This window comes from Mytilus galloprovincialis, chromosome 13 (assembly GCF_965363235.1).
Source record: "Mytilus galloprovincialis chromosome 13, xbMytGall1.hap1.1, whole genome shotgun sequence".
Lineage (NCBI taxonomy): Eukaryota > Metazoa > Mollusca > Bivalvia > Mytilida > Mytilidae > Mytilus > Mytilus galloprovincialis.
This window is the reverse complement of record NC_134850.1, coordinates 52,960,388-52,979,135: the sequence shown is the minus strand read 5'-3', so window position 1 is coordinate 52,979,135 and position 18,748 is coordinate 52,960,388. Positions and strand designations below refer to the sequence as shown.

Genomic DNA, 18,748 nt, shown 5'->3' with positions numbered 1-18,748 from the left:
GCCCAAAGCAAAACCTGTTACTTATCGATACACTTTATCGTTGAAACGTACATATATGTTGGTGGTCATTTTTATAAATGAACTGTTTGCTGAAGTATGAATTATTGGAAATACTAAGGATTTTCTTATCCAACGTGTAGTTAACATAAGCTGTATTTGGCACAACTTTTTTTGAATTTGGGGTCCTCAATGCTTTTCAACTTTACAATTATTTAGCTTTCTCACTATTTTGATCTGAGCGTAACTGATGAGTCTTATGTAGACGAGACTCGCGCCTGATGTATCAAATTATAAACCCGGTACCTTTTATACTATTTACTAGATACTTATTAATAGATTATCGTTGATCATCTCAACGAGATCGATTTTCTCGCTTCAACCGATACGGTGAAAGCGAGAAAGGCAATCGAGTTGAGATGACCGATGATAATCTGTTTATCGCTATTTTACCTAGGACGACGATGTCAATTTCATGTTAATTTCGAATTCCTTAGCAACGCCACGTGCCTTCTGAGTTTCTAGCGATAATTTTCCATCCAAAGCGAGTAGCATGATATGAAAAATTATCACAAAAAAGATCAAAGGAAAAATGCACAAAATAGCGATAATAAACATTACACATATAGGACTTATCTCTGAATGCATATACAATAAGACGAAAGGACCACATTCCACGTCATCTTATAATTTTAGAACACTTATAATGTTACCATTTTACTACGGTTTGTGCCTTTTGTACCTTAGTTTTCAGTTTAGTGATTTTCAGGCTGTGTCATTTCTTTTGTTTTCACGAGCTAAACAAAGTTTTAAGTAAGATATATATGTTCGAGACCATATGAGTATTTGGACCGTACACGTACGTATACGGTCGGACTGTAAGCGTACGGTCTGCCTGATTATAAGAAGCTGGTCAAGTTTATAAGATGCAAATGAATATTAAGGATCAACAATACATAACATAAATCTCGAATTAATATAAAAAAAAATCAATTGTAATTGAAATAAAAACTTATTGTTTTAACTATTTAAAGTTAATCTCCTGTATATCAAGACAGAATATATATATCAGATACTGGACAAAAATCATAAAAACTCTGTTTAGAATACAAGGGAAAAAAGTATAATTTCAAAAAGTGTAGAAAACTAATGCAAAAATTGAAAAGGGTAGCTTTGTTACTGTAAGAAAAGCATTGGGGAATGTAGGGTTGATGATGTTATTGGTAAAGTTGCGAGTTTGTACTATCATGTGAATTTGGGATATAGAACTCTTGTTATGTTATGGGTGATTTAGAACTTTTGACACGCAAAATTGAAACTACACATTGGAAAACAAAATGAATTTCATTGCATGCTGCCGCATAACAAGCAAGCTTTTCACTTGCAAGCAAGGGATGCAAACGCAAAGTTACAAATAATAAAGAATTTTCTCAATATACTGCATGTAGGAACTTACTTTAAATAAATCAAATTTAAACGGTAATAACTGTCCTTTCCTAGATTTAGATATTTCGGTTTTAAACGGGAAATTCCATATTAAAATTTACGACAAAAGGGAATACTTTTCTTTCCCTATTGTTAATTTTCCATTTTTACATGGTGATGTTCCTTTGGCACCATCTTACGGTGTTTATATTTCACAGCTCTTTCGCTATGCCCGTGTCGGTTGTGACGGTTTTTTTTATTTTAACGAACGTAATCTAATATTACTGGTAAATTATTAAACCATCAATTACTTAAAACCTTTACTATTTTTTTCCATAGAAATAAAGATTTGGTTGTGAGGTTTGGTTGTGCCTGTAGAAGACTTATTTCAAACGGGATAGCACATCCTTATTTTTACGGGGGTATCACCAGCCCGAGGGTATCACCAGCCCAGTAGTCAGCACTTCGGTGTTGACATGAATATCAATTATGTGGTCCTTTTTAAAAATCTACTGTTAACAAACTTTGAATTTTTCGAAAAACTAAGGAATTTCTTATCCCAGGAATAGATTATCTTAGCCGAATAAACCTTTTTGGAATTTTGGATCCTCAATGCTCTTCAACTTTGTACTTGTTTGGCTTTATAACTATTTTGATATGAGCGTCACTGATGAATCTTATGTAGACGAAACGCGCGTCTGGCGTACTAAAATACGTAAAAATATATTTCCCATTGCTTTTCTATATAGGACACACAGTAGTAGATGTTCAGACCGGTACGACATGAAGAACTCTATAAAGTCTGCTAAAAGGGAACGCCGCACAAAGACAACAGCTTCGACCAAAGTGTATCAGATTATTGAAGGGAGAAGTATTCCTGACTGGAAGAAGTTTCTTTCTGATAAAGAAAACACACAGGCTCTCCTTGATTTCTTTGGTAGTTTTATTTTTCAAAACTTTGACAAATCCCCTATGATTCCACCTGATTGTAAGCTTTACTTAACCGGAAAGTTTGTAAATCCCGAATTGTCAAAGTTATTTATACCAACACTAATAATGACTGTCGTAACTTGGTCAGCACCCAAGAGGAGGACTATACTCGTATGATACTCAATGCCTTAAACTTTGACACACAGTTTAGAGAAATGGGGAAGAGCGGGAGAACAATCATAACGACCACTAATACGAATGTGATTGTTCTGTGTTTTCACTACTACAAACATATAATACATACAAGCGAGCTGTGGGTACAGATGGGGAACATTAGCAGTGTAAAGGATGGGCGAAGATTTTTACCCATTCACCAACCGTGTGCCTGTCTTTCCCCAACAATTTGTAAACTATTGCCTGATGTGCAAGCACTTACCGGATGTGACCCAACTTCGTCTGTGTTTTAAGTAGGTAAACAAACTGTCCACAAGACTTTGAAGGAAACGCGCGACTTTTTCAGTAGTTTGCAGAGCTTCGGTAATATTGAAAAAGATAAAGTCCTTTTTTTGGGCATGAAAATTAATTTCAAACCTTTGTATAATGTTCCGAAAAATCTCTTTAAATCATTTCATCATGATCTTTATGAAATGCGTGTCAAGTTTGCCACCAGTAAAGATGTGAGTTTAGTCAGGTTACCTCCCTGTAAGGCGGTGCTGAAACAGCATGTTTTACGTGTTTTGTTTTAAACTAAAACTTGGACCGCATTACACATTGTTAAACCTCCTATTCCGTCACCTTTAAAATGCGGTTGGCGAGAGTAAAATGATTCATTACACCCCGTGTATTTTAAAGGGCATATGTCAGCAGAATTCTTGCGGGATCTTGTGTTTTCATGTGAGGAAAATCTCCATGTAAAAAGTCATGTGTTTGTTCACAACAAAACCTTATATGTTCGGAGCTTTCAGCTCCTGTAAAGGGTCAGAATTATGTAGAAATTTCCAATCATGTTCCTTGACAGATGAACCAGAAGATACTTCTGGCTTAATTCTGATGTGTGGATCTTTTTAATTGTATTTTTTAATTGTTTTCGAGGTATTGAGAGGTTTTAAGTTTTAATGAATTACATGAATAAGCTTTTTCAAAATACGCCTTCGTGATAGAAGGCTTCCGGTAAAAATGATATTTATCATTTATTGCTGAGGTTGAATATCAGCCGGCAAGGTAACTACTGTAACAGAATATGTGTTGATCTTGTATAATAGAAAACGTGTTTGAAAGACGCCAATTTTCATAATAAACCCACTTTTTAATTCCTTTTTTTTTTTTTTTTTTTTAACATTTTAGAGATAATTCATTGCTTATTGATTTAAAAAAATGTCTGTATCTGAAATTCAACCTAAATTGTTGTATATATCTTCAAATTTTGAAAATCTGGAAGAAATAAAGAATTTGATCTTTGACATTATTTTATGCAAAACTGTTACCACATTTTTTTTGACGACATCGATATTTAGCAATAGCACTCATTTTTCCTAATCCAATGATATATAATATACTTATTAGCCATATAGTATGTTTGACGATTAAATCTTCTAAAAAATATTGTGTCTGGTCACCGCGGTACTGTTTGAGTGGCTAAGTTGAAATGCTATTTTGACCATGACTTTCTACATATGCACACGAGTGGCTAAATTGGACTATGTTTTTACCATGACTTTGTTTAATTGATAGGTTTTTAAGGTTATATGTTCCTTTTTCCTCCACAAATGATTAAAATAGTTTTTTGAAATTGTTTTTTTAGCATCTTATAACTGAATGAAGAGTTTGAATTAGGATTTTAAAAATGTTTTATTGTATTTGTATTTTGTACATTGACCTATAATAGTTAACTTTTATAAAATGTGACTTGGATGGAGAGTTGTCTTGCTGGCACTCATACCACATCTTCATATGTCTATTCAATTTTGTAGTTTGATCTACAGCTGATCAATATAATTTTCTTCATCCAAATGGGCTTTAATCAAACTTTCTCTTTATGATATTGTGTATGGCAACAAATGTCAATGAGATTGTGACAGGATTATTCTAGTAGTTTATATAGTGTATAACCATTCAGTTTTATATATGCCAATTTCGTCAGAAGGAGATAAGATAAGAACATTTTATTTTGATGTATTACAAAGCGTGTAAATTGTTTAGGTACGACATGCTGTGCCAACGAACATTGTTGGTACGGCGGCTGTCGTACCTGCCGTATCGGCTCTTACGCTCCTTCATTTAACAATGTTTAATGAAATGAAAATAACAAACTTGAAAGACAAACAGCGAGATAACTCATTTTCCTTAAATGAAACACTCGTAAATTTAATTTAGGTTATTCTTAACCATGATCACAGGTAAAACAAAACCTCTTGTATTTACATGTAAATTCGCGCAAACGTAGTACCATTTCTTCACGCAAACGTATAGCCATAGTGCCTGTCATAATCAAATTCGTGCAAATGCAGGTCACCTATTTGAAAATATAATAAGAAAACATTGAATATCTGCCTCATTTTTATATAAATATCAGCCTTAATTTGTTCAACTTTTATTGTGATTTTATATGTGGCGCCACCCTTCGCTCATTAAAATTAGGCATTGATCAAGTTCACACAAGATGTTCAGCGGACGAAATATGTCCTTCTTGTAACGTCTATATACAAATCTCAACGTGTTAACTTTCACATTCAAATTGTTATTCACAAGTTTTGTAAACCCTGCTCACTTAAAATAAACAGATATGCAAAATAAAGGCAACAGTAGTATATCGCTGTTTAAAAGTCAAAAATCGATTAAAGAGAAAACAAATCTAGGGGAAACACGTCAAACTATAAGAGAAAAGAGGAAAACAACGGCACAACAGAAACAAATGGAAATATGTACGTACATCACGGATACTAGTACATCTATAAAAAAAAATCTGCTCATGAATATAAAAACTCATCCCCGTAATTAAATACCGAATTACATCCAAAAATTTTTTTTCACCAAAACCCTGTGTAACCTATATAAATTAACTAATTCTGTATCGGGTGCATTACGCTTGCGCGCACAATGATTTTTTTTACGTTGCGTAAAGGCAGAATAAAAACTGACGAACTTTCAGCTGCCTTTCTAAATGTACCTCTGAACGTTAACATGCATGAGTCCGATGCTAAAAAAAATGAAAAGCAGTTTATCCGGTGCATTAGGTGGGACAGAAGACACAACTTCTAGACATATGAAATTAGTCTGTTGTGAATTAAGGACTATAGAAAAAGGAACACTTATTGAGAAAGACCTTAAGAGTTTGACAATATATATTCTGCACATCCGTGTATTTTTGTGTTTCTTGACACTGCGCTTGAAGTTGTGCATAATAAAACGGACATATCCTGCTTGAAGTCCCACTTCCATCTCCTCGTATAATTACCTGAATTTACCTGTCAAAATGTGCGCGAAAATATAACGGTAATATGCGCAAATGCAATCATAGTGCACCGTCTGTATCAGGCAAATTTCTCTATTCTTCAAGTAATTTTGCCATTTCGAACATTTATTTTATCATCAAAATGTTATTCTCAAATATTTTATTCTTTTATATATCTTTTTCCCATTATTCTTTTTATTACCCGAAACAAACATACTCATCGTAAAAACAAATTATACTATTAATTCGACAAATGGAACTGTCTTACAAATATTTTCAACAAGTTAAAGTTAACTTTCCAATGGTTTCACACTTGTAATTTGTGTGGCCTTTTAAAGCTTGCTGTTTCGTGTGAACCAAGTCTCCATGTTGAATACCGTATTTTGACCTATAATGGTTTACCTTTATAAATTAATTGTTACTTGGAAGGAGAGATGTCAGATTGGCACTCATAAATCATATTCTTATATCAATATTCTAGTATGTTGTCCTTACGGCAGAATCAAGGATATATAGACTATTGACACTAAACAAATCATGTGTCGACACAGGAACATATATATTGACGGGACTTTACTACGGCACTAAATAAATTTCCGAATTATATATTTTACGTTGGGCGCATTACGTTTGCGCACATTTGGGCCCGATTAAAAAGTTTTACGTTTGCGCTCATTTATCTTACGCTTGAACTCAGTTAAAAATCTTACATTTAAACTCAGGTAAAAAAGTTAATATAAATATAAATAATATATAAATATTAATGATAATAATTTGTTAATATTCATGATAAATATTAAAGAGGAGCGAAAGATACCAAAGGGACAGTCAAACTCATAGCCTCGAAAATAAACTGAATTTTTCAGAGTGAACAAGTAACCCGAATAGATAGCTTTTGAATTCGTAAATAATTTAAGTTAGTTTGTAAAGTTTTATCAAGGCACACACATTGGAGTTTTTTTTTTTAAACAAATCGTGGGGGGGGGGGGGGGTATCATTAATACGATGGATATACTTTCCTTAGTGATAGAATATAATTCCAGCTTGTCTTAAGTCTAACTGAAAGGTACTTTTTCTTTAGAAAAAAATGAATAAATTTAAAAATAAATTATATCCAGTATTTTCCCGAGTTCAAATCAGTTATTTAAATTGCCTTACGTGCATCAGTTTGGACAAAAAAGAATGTTCTAGATTTGTAAGTGAGTGTCAAGTGTAATTGGGAAAAAATGGTGAAAAAAAGGCATACATTACTTAATTTGCACTTGAAACAATGTACCATCGGGGTGCCGAGTTAATTACATGTACATCGGGTGCTGATTTAGATGATATATCGATACAAAACATATATAAATATAGACAATATTAGTGCATTGACTTGACATATCAATGAGGCTTAGAAACGGGGAAATGCGAGGCTGTGCTGAGCATTTTCCCCGTTTTGGGCCGAATCCTTATATCGTTGATATGTCAAGTCAATGCAATATTATATTGTCTTTATACTTCAATCTAAAAAAAAAACATTTTCAATTGTTTTTTAGTGTTTTAATGTTATTTATTTGATTAAAATATTGGGGGAAATCCCCCTTTAAAAAGGCCTCATATCACACAGGCGGAGAAATATACAACACGATGAAATGTACATCATTACCTGTTGAAAACCGCAATCAATGGTGAACGAATTCGTTTGTTCACAGGCGCGTAGCTCCATATACGCTAACACGCAGTTGCGTGCACATCGATTCGGCAAGCAAAAAAAAAAATGCCAAAATAAAAAATTTATAAATTAATTATGGTTAAAGGAAACACATAATGTTGTCACTTTTTTAATTGATGAACTTTCATTAAATAACGGCATTTCAAATTAAACGTTTTATTGGAGATCATGTAAAAATCGGACAGTACCAGATTTGAATTTATTATACTCGTGTAGTTTCGGAGCACATTTTACAGGGTACGGCTTATCTGTTTGCGATGCGATGTACCAATCGAGATTTATCGAAACCCTTTGATATTATTGAAAATATGCCGAGGCGATGTATTCAACAGACTATTAGAGCCAATCACCATGAAAACACGCCAAAAGAGCATTGGAAAGTCTCATTATATTTTGCGTTCACACACGTAGACCATATGATAATGGAATTGGAGAGTAGAGGGTGTCTGGTATTATCAGAAAATAGCTTCTTTGTGTCGTATCTGCTTCCTCGTGCATGTTGTAGGACATATAACCAAGGAATAATTCTCAACATTGTCTGAGACATACAAAATGACCTGGCATGTATTTGGCGGACAATTTCAATCGGGAGGTCGCTCGATGGAGAACACGTTCGCTGGTTTATAACATCTCGCGAGTGCTACCATGCAGATCTATCAGTTTATTAAGTCTGTTGAAAACAAATGTACGATCAACAATTAACAACGTCAGGTTATCATTGCTAGCATTACTGCATATTGATCGGGATTTCAGTGTGAATGTTGACAAAGTAATAGAGAAGTTCGTTTCTGCTTAGACCCGAAGAGCAGATTTTGGTCACTGTTGAGTAAATTCTGTAATTCAAAAATGTGTTGTTTATGTATTAAATTAACCATGATTTACTCTATTCAGAAGATTCAAGTATTAATAGTTTTACGTTCATAAATTGTTTATAAGTCCTATTTACATGTAGTTCCTCTTTAAACCGTCCTATGACCGAAAACCGAAAAAAAAAACATTTTTCTGCAGTAAAGGGTCCCAAAAAATTTTCGCCTCGCTCCGCTCGGCGGTAGTTGCTTGCACATCGTTTTCTCCTGGCTACGCCCCTGGTTCACAGACTAAAATATCAACAATAAACATAAAACATAATGATTTATAGGTTGCAAACAAAAAGTATTAATAAGTGAAATATGTTTTCCTAAAAATTGTAAAAGAAACAAGTTTGAGTCGTTAAACGCTTCGTTGTTTACATTGGAAACAAGAACAGGTTGAAGAGGTGGTATCATATATAATTTCGACAATTTCTATTTAAATATTCATGAGGTAAAGTGATATCAGGTCAGTGACTGTATATGACATAAAAATATACGGGTCAACGCATTTTGACTGCTCAAATAGAACGAGTGCTGTATAAATTATTTTAAACTTTGAATATATAAATGCATTTCAATATTTAGTCACCAATATTGATTTCGTTCTCATTTGCAGTAACATCTGTCTCATATTAACTAATTGATTGTATTACTAAATGTGAAAAGTTTTAGATTGTTAATCAATAGTTTCGTTTTGTTTAAAGATCCGGAAAAGGGGATTACTTAGTTAGTAGTCTATAATTTATATCATCAATATTTGGGCCAATCAAATGACAAGAATTTTTTTTTCGTCCAATCAAAACGATGGATTTCCCTATTTTTCGACAGCATGGGGGTGGCCATCTTAGCCCAGTGAGAACAAAGGGAGAAACAAGAAGTCCAACGGCCAACAGGACATTTTAACACCTTTTTACCATCAAGAGAGGCCATGTCCGACTCCGAGAAAGAACCGGAGACAACATCCGCCCCAGATAAGAAGATCATAGGTATTTTTAAAAATATTTAATTGCTGGAAATTATAAAATCGGAAAAACAATGAATTGGGTCATTTACCGCGTGGTCACCACGCTGGATTCCGTTCATACATGTTGTCCCGGTTTTGTCTAGATGACTTGCTCCATTAAACACTAGACTCAAAAACTTAATAAAATCATTAAGTGTAATAGAAATGCAAACTTGATCATTGCCAAATATGGTCGAAGGCATGCTTTGTCCGACAAGTTATCTACTCTAGATTGGGAGATAACAACTAGCCAAACTCCATCTCCCAACATAGTCTTTATGCAGCTAAAGTACACACTTCTCTCGAAATAAATAAAGTAGATATGCGCATTTATCAATTATTGATACATTTTTATTTTAATGGAAACTTTTGAAAGCGCACCACTAAAAGTCAATTCGTACCATGTGAAGTCGTAAAATAAAATGATGCATGCCTCCAGACGAAGAAGTGTTGCCCTTGAGCATCTACCCCACTCTTACTCTTGTCTTCCTTGTCTGAATTTTAAGTAATTCCTTCACAATGCTTAGATCAAAACTCAAAAGAATTTGTGCAATAAAGTGATTCATTTATCCCTCCAAAGTTTCAAAGTTTTGCCCCTGCAAACTTTGAAAGTAGCATTTACTTTTTTTATTCTGCACTAGATACATAGCTGGTAGCAGTGACATCAAGTTATCTCATTTACACTTATAGTAAGGCTAAACAAAAAAGTATGCATGTTTACGGTCATGTCATGCTTTACATTGAGCCTATGCATATGGGAGTAACATTGTGTGTGACTTTATCATGATCAGTGCTTAATCAAAAATGCCTAAAACACTTTAGGGTAGCTAGGGGTACAGTAAACACGCATACTTTTTTATTTGGCCTAAGTAAGCTTGAATTGGGACATTACATTTGTTTACTAAGATACATGAATATATATTAATAACAAAAATATTTGCAATAAACGGAATATGCCAGTTCAGGGATACCGGTACCTCGAATGACCGAATAACACTGTTATTATCCGAATAAAACTTGTATTTACCGAATAACACTTTAAATTTTAATATTAGCACATATTGGCAACTTTTAAACATTGATTATTAAATAATAGTACATGTATATTATCGATGTGTTCGTGTTACCCCAGGGATACTGTAGTTGTAGTGGAATCTGTTATGTGACTAAAATGTACCGTGGGCATTGTCACTTCCAACATAGAATCAATGGGTTAAAAAGTTCGTGCAATAGTACTGCACAAAATGTTTGAAAATCAAAATCTAATAAATTGATCACTCCCTTTAAGAGTGCAGGAATATTAAGATAACTTTTTTACAGAACATCAACTTTTTCTTTAATTACTAAAATGTACCTCTGCATAAAGATATCCCTTTAACACCTTTTATTAAATAATTTAAATGTTTTTAACGAAATAGTTTGTCTATCAGGTTCCATGGGTATTCCTGTTCAAAAACAATGTATTTGAAAGTCCTGTGATTAAATTTGATTATTTTAATAACACTATTAACAAAACTGCTCAAAATAAGATGTTTTTTATTATTATGTTACAGAAATTGGTTTCAATTATCTCCCTTGAAAATGTATTGTAATGGGTATAGTTTCAGACTTGTAAAGTGTATATGTTGTCTGTTTAATATTAAAGGGACCTATGCCGCCAAGTGTTGACTATTCAAAGTTGCTAGTTAATTTAGCATGTGAACAGTGATGTTTTGAGGTAGCTAGGACCCTGCACATTGCAGGTGCATTCCAATCCAATCTTAATTTATTTGGTGTGTCTCTTCTCCTGTCAGACGTCTGTGGTTCTCTTTAGGCACTGATGCTTTTTCCACCAATAAAAACAGATCGCCACGAGATAGCTTATAGACTGTGCTGAAACATTGTTACAAAATGTAAATTAAAACATCAACCAGTTAAACCACAATGATCATGATGATTCCATCTTTTTATATTCTGTCCTCTGTTTTCAGCAAGCAAAGTAAGTGGAACTGTAAAATGGTTCAATGTCAGAAGCGGATATGGTTTCATTAATAGGTAATTCATTTGTGTAGCCTTTTATACTTGAGATATAATAGTTTAATATAAACATTTATTTAAACATTTATAAAAACGGTAGGTTAGAAATTTCATGTATGACTATCAAAAAAACTTGTATACATGTGAGCATCAATTTAATTGCAATAACTGTAATACATGGAAGTTGTAAAATCACTTTATAATTTTATAGAACAAAGCATGGCTGAATGTTAAACAAAATTACTTGCAACAGTACTTGATATACATGTATACAAATGTAAGATTCACATACATGTACTGAAACATTAGTTATTAACTGTAAAAGTTTTTAACTTGCTTTTCATATTTGGGTTTAAATCAGATTAATCTACACATATATTCATTAAGTTTTTATCAGGAGAAATTTCAATTAATATTTTATATTTTATATCCTTGTTACATGTATCTTAATTTTGATATTTATCTATGTTTTATATTATTGTGTGGTGCATTCAAATTTTTGATTTTCTGAATGTGTGTAAGCATTTGATATATTTGGCAACCTCGATTGACTCTGATTTATATGTACATTGTATGGTCACATTTATAGATGGGAAGATCTCAGGGGTTTGAGGTCTCCAGTTCCAAGGTCAAGTTTAAGTTATAGTTAGCTACAAATGTATTATATTGATCGAAATGTCTTGTTAGAACAATTTAAATTTCATGTACATGTCCAAAAATGTAGCTAATGATGATGAAATAATCTTCTTGACTTTTTAATTAGTAACTCAGAAAATTATTATTATTATTTTCAGAGATGACACAAAAGAAGATGTATTTGTCCATCAAGTAAGTATTACCAAACATACATTGTACATGTCTGGTAAAAATATAAAGTTCTGATGAGCATTATTCTATTTCTATATAAATGTTAAGCTCCCAAACATGTCCATTTATTGTTATTCACTAAAACGTTTCCTATTTAAAAACACCAGAACATCTCAAAACTTTTATCAAAAGTGTCCTCGGTGACGCAAATATCATTTACAACAATTTTGATTTTATTTTTAGTTATACAAATTGTTATTATTATACAATTATATCGATAAAGTGAGTAAGCGAACAATTGAAATAAAATATTTGTTTATTTGTATCCCCGTGAATCCTATTTCGTTACTCTAGCCCAAGCCCCAAGGTGACACTGGCTTCTGCAAAGAACGTCATTTTGTTTCATACATGTTCCTTTGTATATGATTTTTTTGTAAAGTTCGTAAATATTCTAAAACTACATGTATTGTCCTCCCACATTATGTTGACTTCTGATAACTTTAATTTTAATGAGCAAACTGGGCTGCAATTAATGAATTACTGAAATGCTAAATACAGGAGATTAACATATTAAATGATCGTGATTTTTTTTTTAAAAGTCAGAATATTAAGTTTTTATTTCAATTACTATTGAACTTTTTATATTAATTTGAGATTTAAGTTATATTTATCTGTTATATACATTTGTATTTAATTAACTGGACCAATTTCTTAATGATATTCAGACCGTATGCACATTTTGAAAAAGTATGTGTACGGTCCAAATACTCATACGGTCTGGAACATACGTATACACACACACAAAAATTCTCTGCATTAATATTGCATAAACCTATGTCTGAAATGGTACAACAAAGCTACAATGTATATGTAACATTAATCACATACACCAATTTTACACAAGGAAAGACGTTTCAATTCCTATATTGTTATTATGATCAAAGATTACTGTTCTATTACTTCAATTAATTTATTTTCTGACACCTCTTGCTTAAAACTTGTCATATTGATTGGCCACAGTATTCATACTGAAAAACAGTCAAATGAGCTTTTGTCATTTTACTCTGGGAGAATTCGTTCTCACTGAACTCACCTACAATGTAGGACACCTGCCTTAGTTTTCCAGTCGATTGACCATGATTCACAATACATAAGATGTGTGACTGTGATATATTCATTTAATCCTTTCCACACCATGTGACAAATGCGAGTCATTTGGACTAGCAGGTTGCCATTGCAGTAGTAATTATAGATTTTGTTAAAGAGTAGGAATGATGGGTTTCTGTTGATTGTACCAACTTCCATGTAATAAGGAAAACTTGCATGTTTGTGGATAATTAATTTTCTGTAAGTTGCATACAAGTCTATAGAAAATTTGGTATTCATTAAACATTTAATTTCGTGGTTCACCAGTTCAAACGTAATCCACGAAAATTGGTATCCAACAAATTATAATGAATCCACAGTATATAATTTTGCATTGTGCTTCTATAGAATTCTAATGGAAAGGTGTTGATTCTACAACAGAAGTATACAGACACTCAAATCTCTGTTATTTGAATCCCTGTTTGTCATCTTACAAATAAGGAAGATGTGAACAGCAGATTTTTGTTCCAAAATATATTCTAATTTCAGGGAACATTCATCTTTGTTAGGCAAGGGTTTGGATCTAGTCCCTTCATTCCACCAGGAGAAATGATTGTAACCCTTGGTTAGCGAAAATAGGGGACTTTGAACCAAACTGGGTTCTTATTTGTGATGAAATATTTTTCAGACGGCCATCGTAAAAAACAATCCAAAGAAGTACTTGAGAAGCGTAGGTGATGGTGAAACTGTTGAATTTGATGTAGTAGAGGGAGAGAAGGGAAACGAAGCCTGCAATGTGACTGGTCCAGAAGGGGAACCAGTACAAGGAAGTAAATATGCTGCTGATAGACGTCGTTACCGTGGTAGAAGATACTACAGAGGTCGAGGTGGTGGTGGAGGTCGTGGCTACGGTCGAAGACAGGTAATTTATATTTGGATTATAAAAACTTGTTGAGCAAATCTAGAATTAATTTTGTATTTTAGCCCTAATTGAAACTTCTGAAGGAAATCAACAAAATGGGATCTTTCAAAAATTATTTTTCAGAAAAGCAAAAAAGGTTCTAGTGTTTGTCTGATAAATGGAACAACAAATATATTTTTATTTGGCCTAAAGATTGTATATTATGATAAATTTTTTGTATATAAGTCAAACAGTTGCATTTTTTTTATGAGAAAAAACTTTATTTTAACTTTTCCATTTGGGAATTAAGCTGCCCGACTTGTACATGGGTCATATACGCATGATTTTCATTTTGACAAGCAATGCATCAGGTTAAACTGACAAAGTCCCACCCCTTCGAGATAATCCTTTCACTGCTTATAAAAAAATGCTTCTTGTCAAGTCCAGCCCTTCTATTCATGATTTTATGGTTGAAAAATTTCAAAAGTTCTATTAATTATGAGAGTTAATCAATTTAAAAATGAGTTTTAAACCATAATATCCTTGGGGGAAATAAAACTTAAACATGGTAATGGTTGTCATTATGTAGTACATACTCTCAACTTTGTACTAGTAAAGCCAAGGTGTCTCTAGAAGTATCTGTTAACTAGTCCTAGTCTATTACATTCAATTTATTATTCAATTTTTTGCCAAAATACTAATTATTTTGCAATTGTGCATTAATATTGGCCTCTTTTTCAGAGACAGGATGATGAAGAAGGTGAAGGTGGAGAAGAGGAGGAAGAAAGAGAGGGAGAAGAACGAGAACATCGTCCAGCCAGACGTCGTCCATTCTATCGTGGATTCAGAGGAGGTTACAGAGGTGGATATGGAGACCGAGGAGGATATGGTCCTCCACGTCGTGGTGCTCCAAGATACGACATGGGTGTAGACGGTTACCGTCGTAGACCATTCTACAGAAGGTATTATGGTCCACCTGGCTACTATGGTGGAGGCCCACAAGGAGATTACGATAATGGTTATGGAGGCCAGGGTGGTGGAAGACCTTTCAGAGGACGTGGAAGAGGCAGAGGACGTGGACGTGGCAGAAGGAACTTCAGACGTAGGGTAAGACTCGTATATATATTCTTTAAAGTCTTCTGGTTAAGCTAATATTACACTCCTAAGTCGGAACAGATCTGTAAAATCAAACTGGGAAATGGCTAATGCTCCACATGTTTAATTTAGACATAAACAAATATGTATCTGTTTCCAAATCTACATGTTATTAAGGGGTCATCCATAATTGTAAACCATTTTCCAAAGTGTACAAATCATGCACTTTTTCAGACCCCCCACCCTGCCTCAGAAAGTGTACAAAACCATTTTCAGATTTCAAGACAAGAATCAATAATTCTTAATAAAAAGAAGATCCTGTCTATTAAAGTTTAGTTTAATATAGAAATTTGCATTGAAAAGAAACTGAAACATATCTGACTGTTTTATTTCATTTGATGAAAAAAAAAGCGTACTGTAAAAATGTTGATTTTTGAACCCCCTCCCCCGAAGTGTACGTTTTGTACACTTTGGAAAATGGTTGATAATTATGGATAACCCCTAAACATATTTTATGGACTGTTCTTTTAAAAAGAGTCCGTAAAAATTGCTTTAAACAGAATGACAAAACATCCATGATAATATAGGTATTCGTTTGTTTCCTATAAACATCCAGTGGCAAATTTTATTTGTATTATCAGGACTAGAACCAATCATACATGTAACTTGTGTCAACCCTGAAATCTAAGAATGGTCAAATATTTCAACCATATTTACAATGTATCTTGTTTAATGTTGTCCCTATTTGTTAAAAAAAAAGGTTTGCAGGACGTGGTACCTGGTACTCTTAACAAGTTCTTAACAAATTACTTGTATTGCCTGAAATTAGAATTAGGTAGTTGAAGAGGAAAAATAGGACCTCCTACAATTATAGAACTGCAAATCCACATGCAGATATTATATACATGTAGTAAAAGACAATGAAACCCCAGAGTTTGAAATTAAAAGATTTCTTTTTTTTCTTTTTTTTAGAACAACAGCGGAGGCAGGAGAGATGAAGATGGCCAGGAAAATGGTCAAAATGACGAGAGAGATAGTGGAGACCAAGGCAATGCTGAGAAGAGCGATTAGACCTATAAATAGAAAATGCTTTATAAGCAGCTTGTAAATTATTTTGTGTAACTCTGGTGGACATGGCCATGTATTTTGTTGATAAATTTCAATTGTAACACCATCTCATTCAACTATGCAAAAAATGTTTTAACAACTGCCAATTTTTTATTGTACTAAAAAAATAGATAAAAAAAAAGAAAAAAAATTGAAAAAAGATTTATACTACATATTAGTGCTATAAAAAAATTTGAACAAAAGAAATCCGATCAAAAATTTTAATGGGGCCCAATTAAAAAATTGACAACCAGTTTAGAAGATGAATAATATTAAAAGGTTTGAATACCTAAAAATGTTTTTATTTTATAGGGAGAGCCATATATTGATAATAGAGCCAAATACATTATAACTAAGTGTTTTGATAGAAAGTGTAACATTTTTAGAATTGCATGAAATCATGACTTAGAAAGTTTTAGACCTTAGAACAATTGTTAAAACATCTGGAAAGAAGGGAGGTAACTCTTTGTGTAAAAGATACCATGAATTTGTCATGATATATTTGACACAAGTTGAGTGACCTGGTGTTTTTATACTTTTTTCTTACAAATGAATTTTTTTGTATACTCTTTTTACTACCAGGTTCACCACCATAAAAAAAAAATGAATTCAACTTGTGGCTAAAGAATAAATGCAACAAGTGACAAAAAATTGTGTTTATTTTTATTTATCGATAAGGCCTTGATAAAAACAAGTATGGAAATGGGGAATGATCAAAGAGCAGAAAACAGTCAATGGCCACCAAAGGGTCTTCAACACAGCGAAAAAATTCTGCAACTGGAGATGGACTCCCCATGCTTTTGGAGGAGAGGTTTTGATCTGCAGCAAAAACAAAACAAAGATTTTAAAATTGGTAATGGCTGCTTCTCTGCTAAGCGTACAGGTTGAAGGAAAACAATGATCGGCTCAGAGCAGGAATGTGTCTTGGTAATCCATTAATGTCTTCATGTTGACACTTACCCTGCAAACAAACACTTTAATGATCCTTCTCATCATGTTGGTCTGGTACAAATTTATATTCAATTAGCATAAACATGTCCCATAAAGTGAATCGTGCATGTGGTGTCAACAATGAGCTTAATAGTTTGTGTCATGTTTCAAAAGGAATTTGGCATGCAGTGTCAACAATGAGCTAGTTAATGATCAAGTTCACGTGGAGTACCCATAAGCAGAAAGTCAATATTTTGTTCTTTCCCTGCAATCATGGTCAATTAACCAGAAATGTTTTGCATGGTAAACATTTTAAAGTTTGATTAGATAAGTCTAAGATGAATAAAATTGAGAATGGAAATGGGGAATGTGTCTAAAGAGACAACAACCCGACCAAATAAAAAACAACAGCAGAGGGTCACCAACAGGTCTTCAATGTAGCGGGAAATTCCCGCACCTGGAGGCGTCCTTCAGCTGGCCCCTAAACAAATATATACTAGTTCAGTGATAATGAACGCCATACTAATTTCCAAATTGTACACAAGAAACTAAAATTAAAATAATACAAGACTAACAAAGGCCAGAGGCTCCTGACTTGGGACAGGTGCAAAAATGCAGCGGGGTTAAACATGTTTGTGAGATCTCAACCATCCCCCTATACCTCTAACCAATGTAGAAAAGTAAACGCATAACAATACGCACATTAAAATTCAGTTCAAGAGAAGTCCGAGTCTGATGTCAGAAGATGTAACCAAAGAAAATAAACAAAATGACAATAATACATAAATAACAACAGACTACTAGCAGTTAACTGACATGCCAGCTCCAGACTTCAATTAAACTGACTGAAAGATTATGATTTCATCATATGAACATCAGGCACAATCCTTCCCGATAGGGGTTTAGTATCATACCATCATAACATATATGAGAAGAACATAACCCGTGTTACATAAGCATATATTATTTTGCAACTGTATTAGCATTTACATAACTCATTTCAATGGACCTGTCCCTAAATATTCGTTTCAACAATTTGAAGAAAAATGCAGTTTACAACGATTGTTTGAAAAGAATTGCTTACAAGTATAGGTATTCAGTTTTACAAGCATTTGTATTTCGATGAAGGTTAATAGACACTGAACTTTGAGTGAGTTCATTGACTTTGAATGTTTAACACTAAATTACTTGCTTAAAATTGTCGTTCTAATTTCAACACTTGCATTGTGATGTAATTGCATGAATACAAGACATATTGGTGTAAACAGTTTATTTAGACCTGGCTTTAAACATTGTTTTGTCAATGAGTCATCAGTATAGTCTGGTCAGAAGAGTGCTACATGTAGTTGACTGAAGAACTAAATGACCTGGAATATGTGTACAGACCACAGATGCAGGATTCACGCTGTGTAAACCATGAGACGATTACAAGCAT

The 18,748-nt window shown here is 33.3% G+C and overlaps 1 protein-coding gene across 1 annotated transcript; it reads left to right on the top strand.

Moving 5' to 3' along the window:
- The first annotated feature begins 9,190 nt into the window (after positions 1 to 9,190).
- Positions 9,191 to 17,034, top strand: LOC143055889 (uncharacterized). The gene is made up of 6 exons (XM_076228934.1): positions 9,191 to 9,354; positions 11,342 to 11,405; positions 12,182 to 12,215; positions 13,969 to 14,202; positions 14,923 to 15,288; positions 16,249 to 17,034. Exons 1-6 carry the CDS (start codon positions 9,297 to 9,299, stop codon positions 16,345 to 16,347), a joined length of 855 nt encoding a protein of 284 aa, XP_076085049.1. The 5' UTR covers positions 9,191 to 9,296; the 3' UTR covers positions 16,348 to 17,034.
- The last annotated feature ends 1,714 nt before the right edge of the window (positions 17,035 to 18,748 follow it).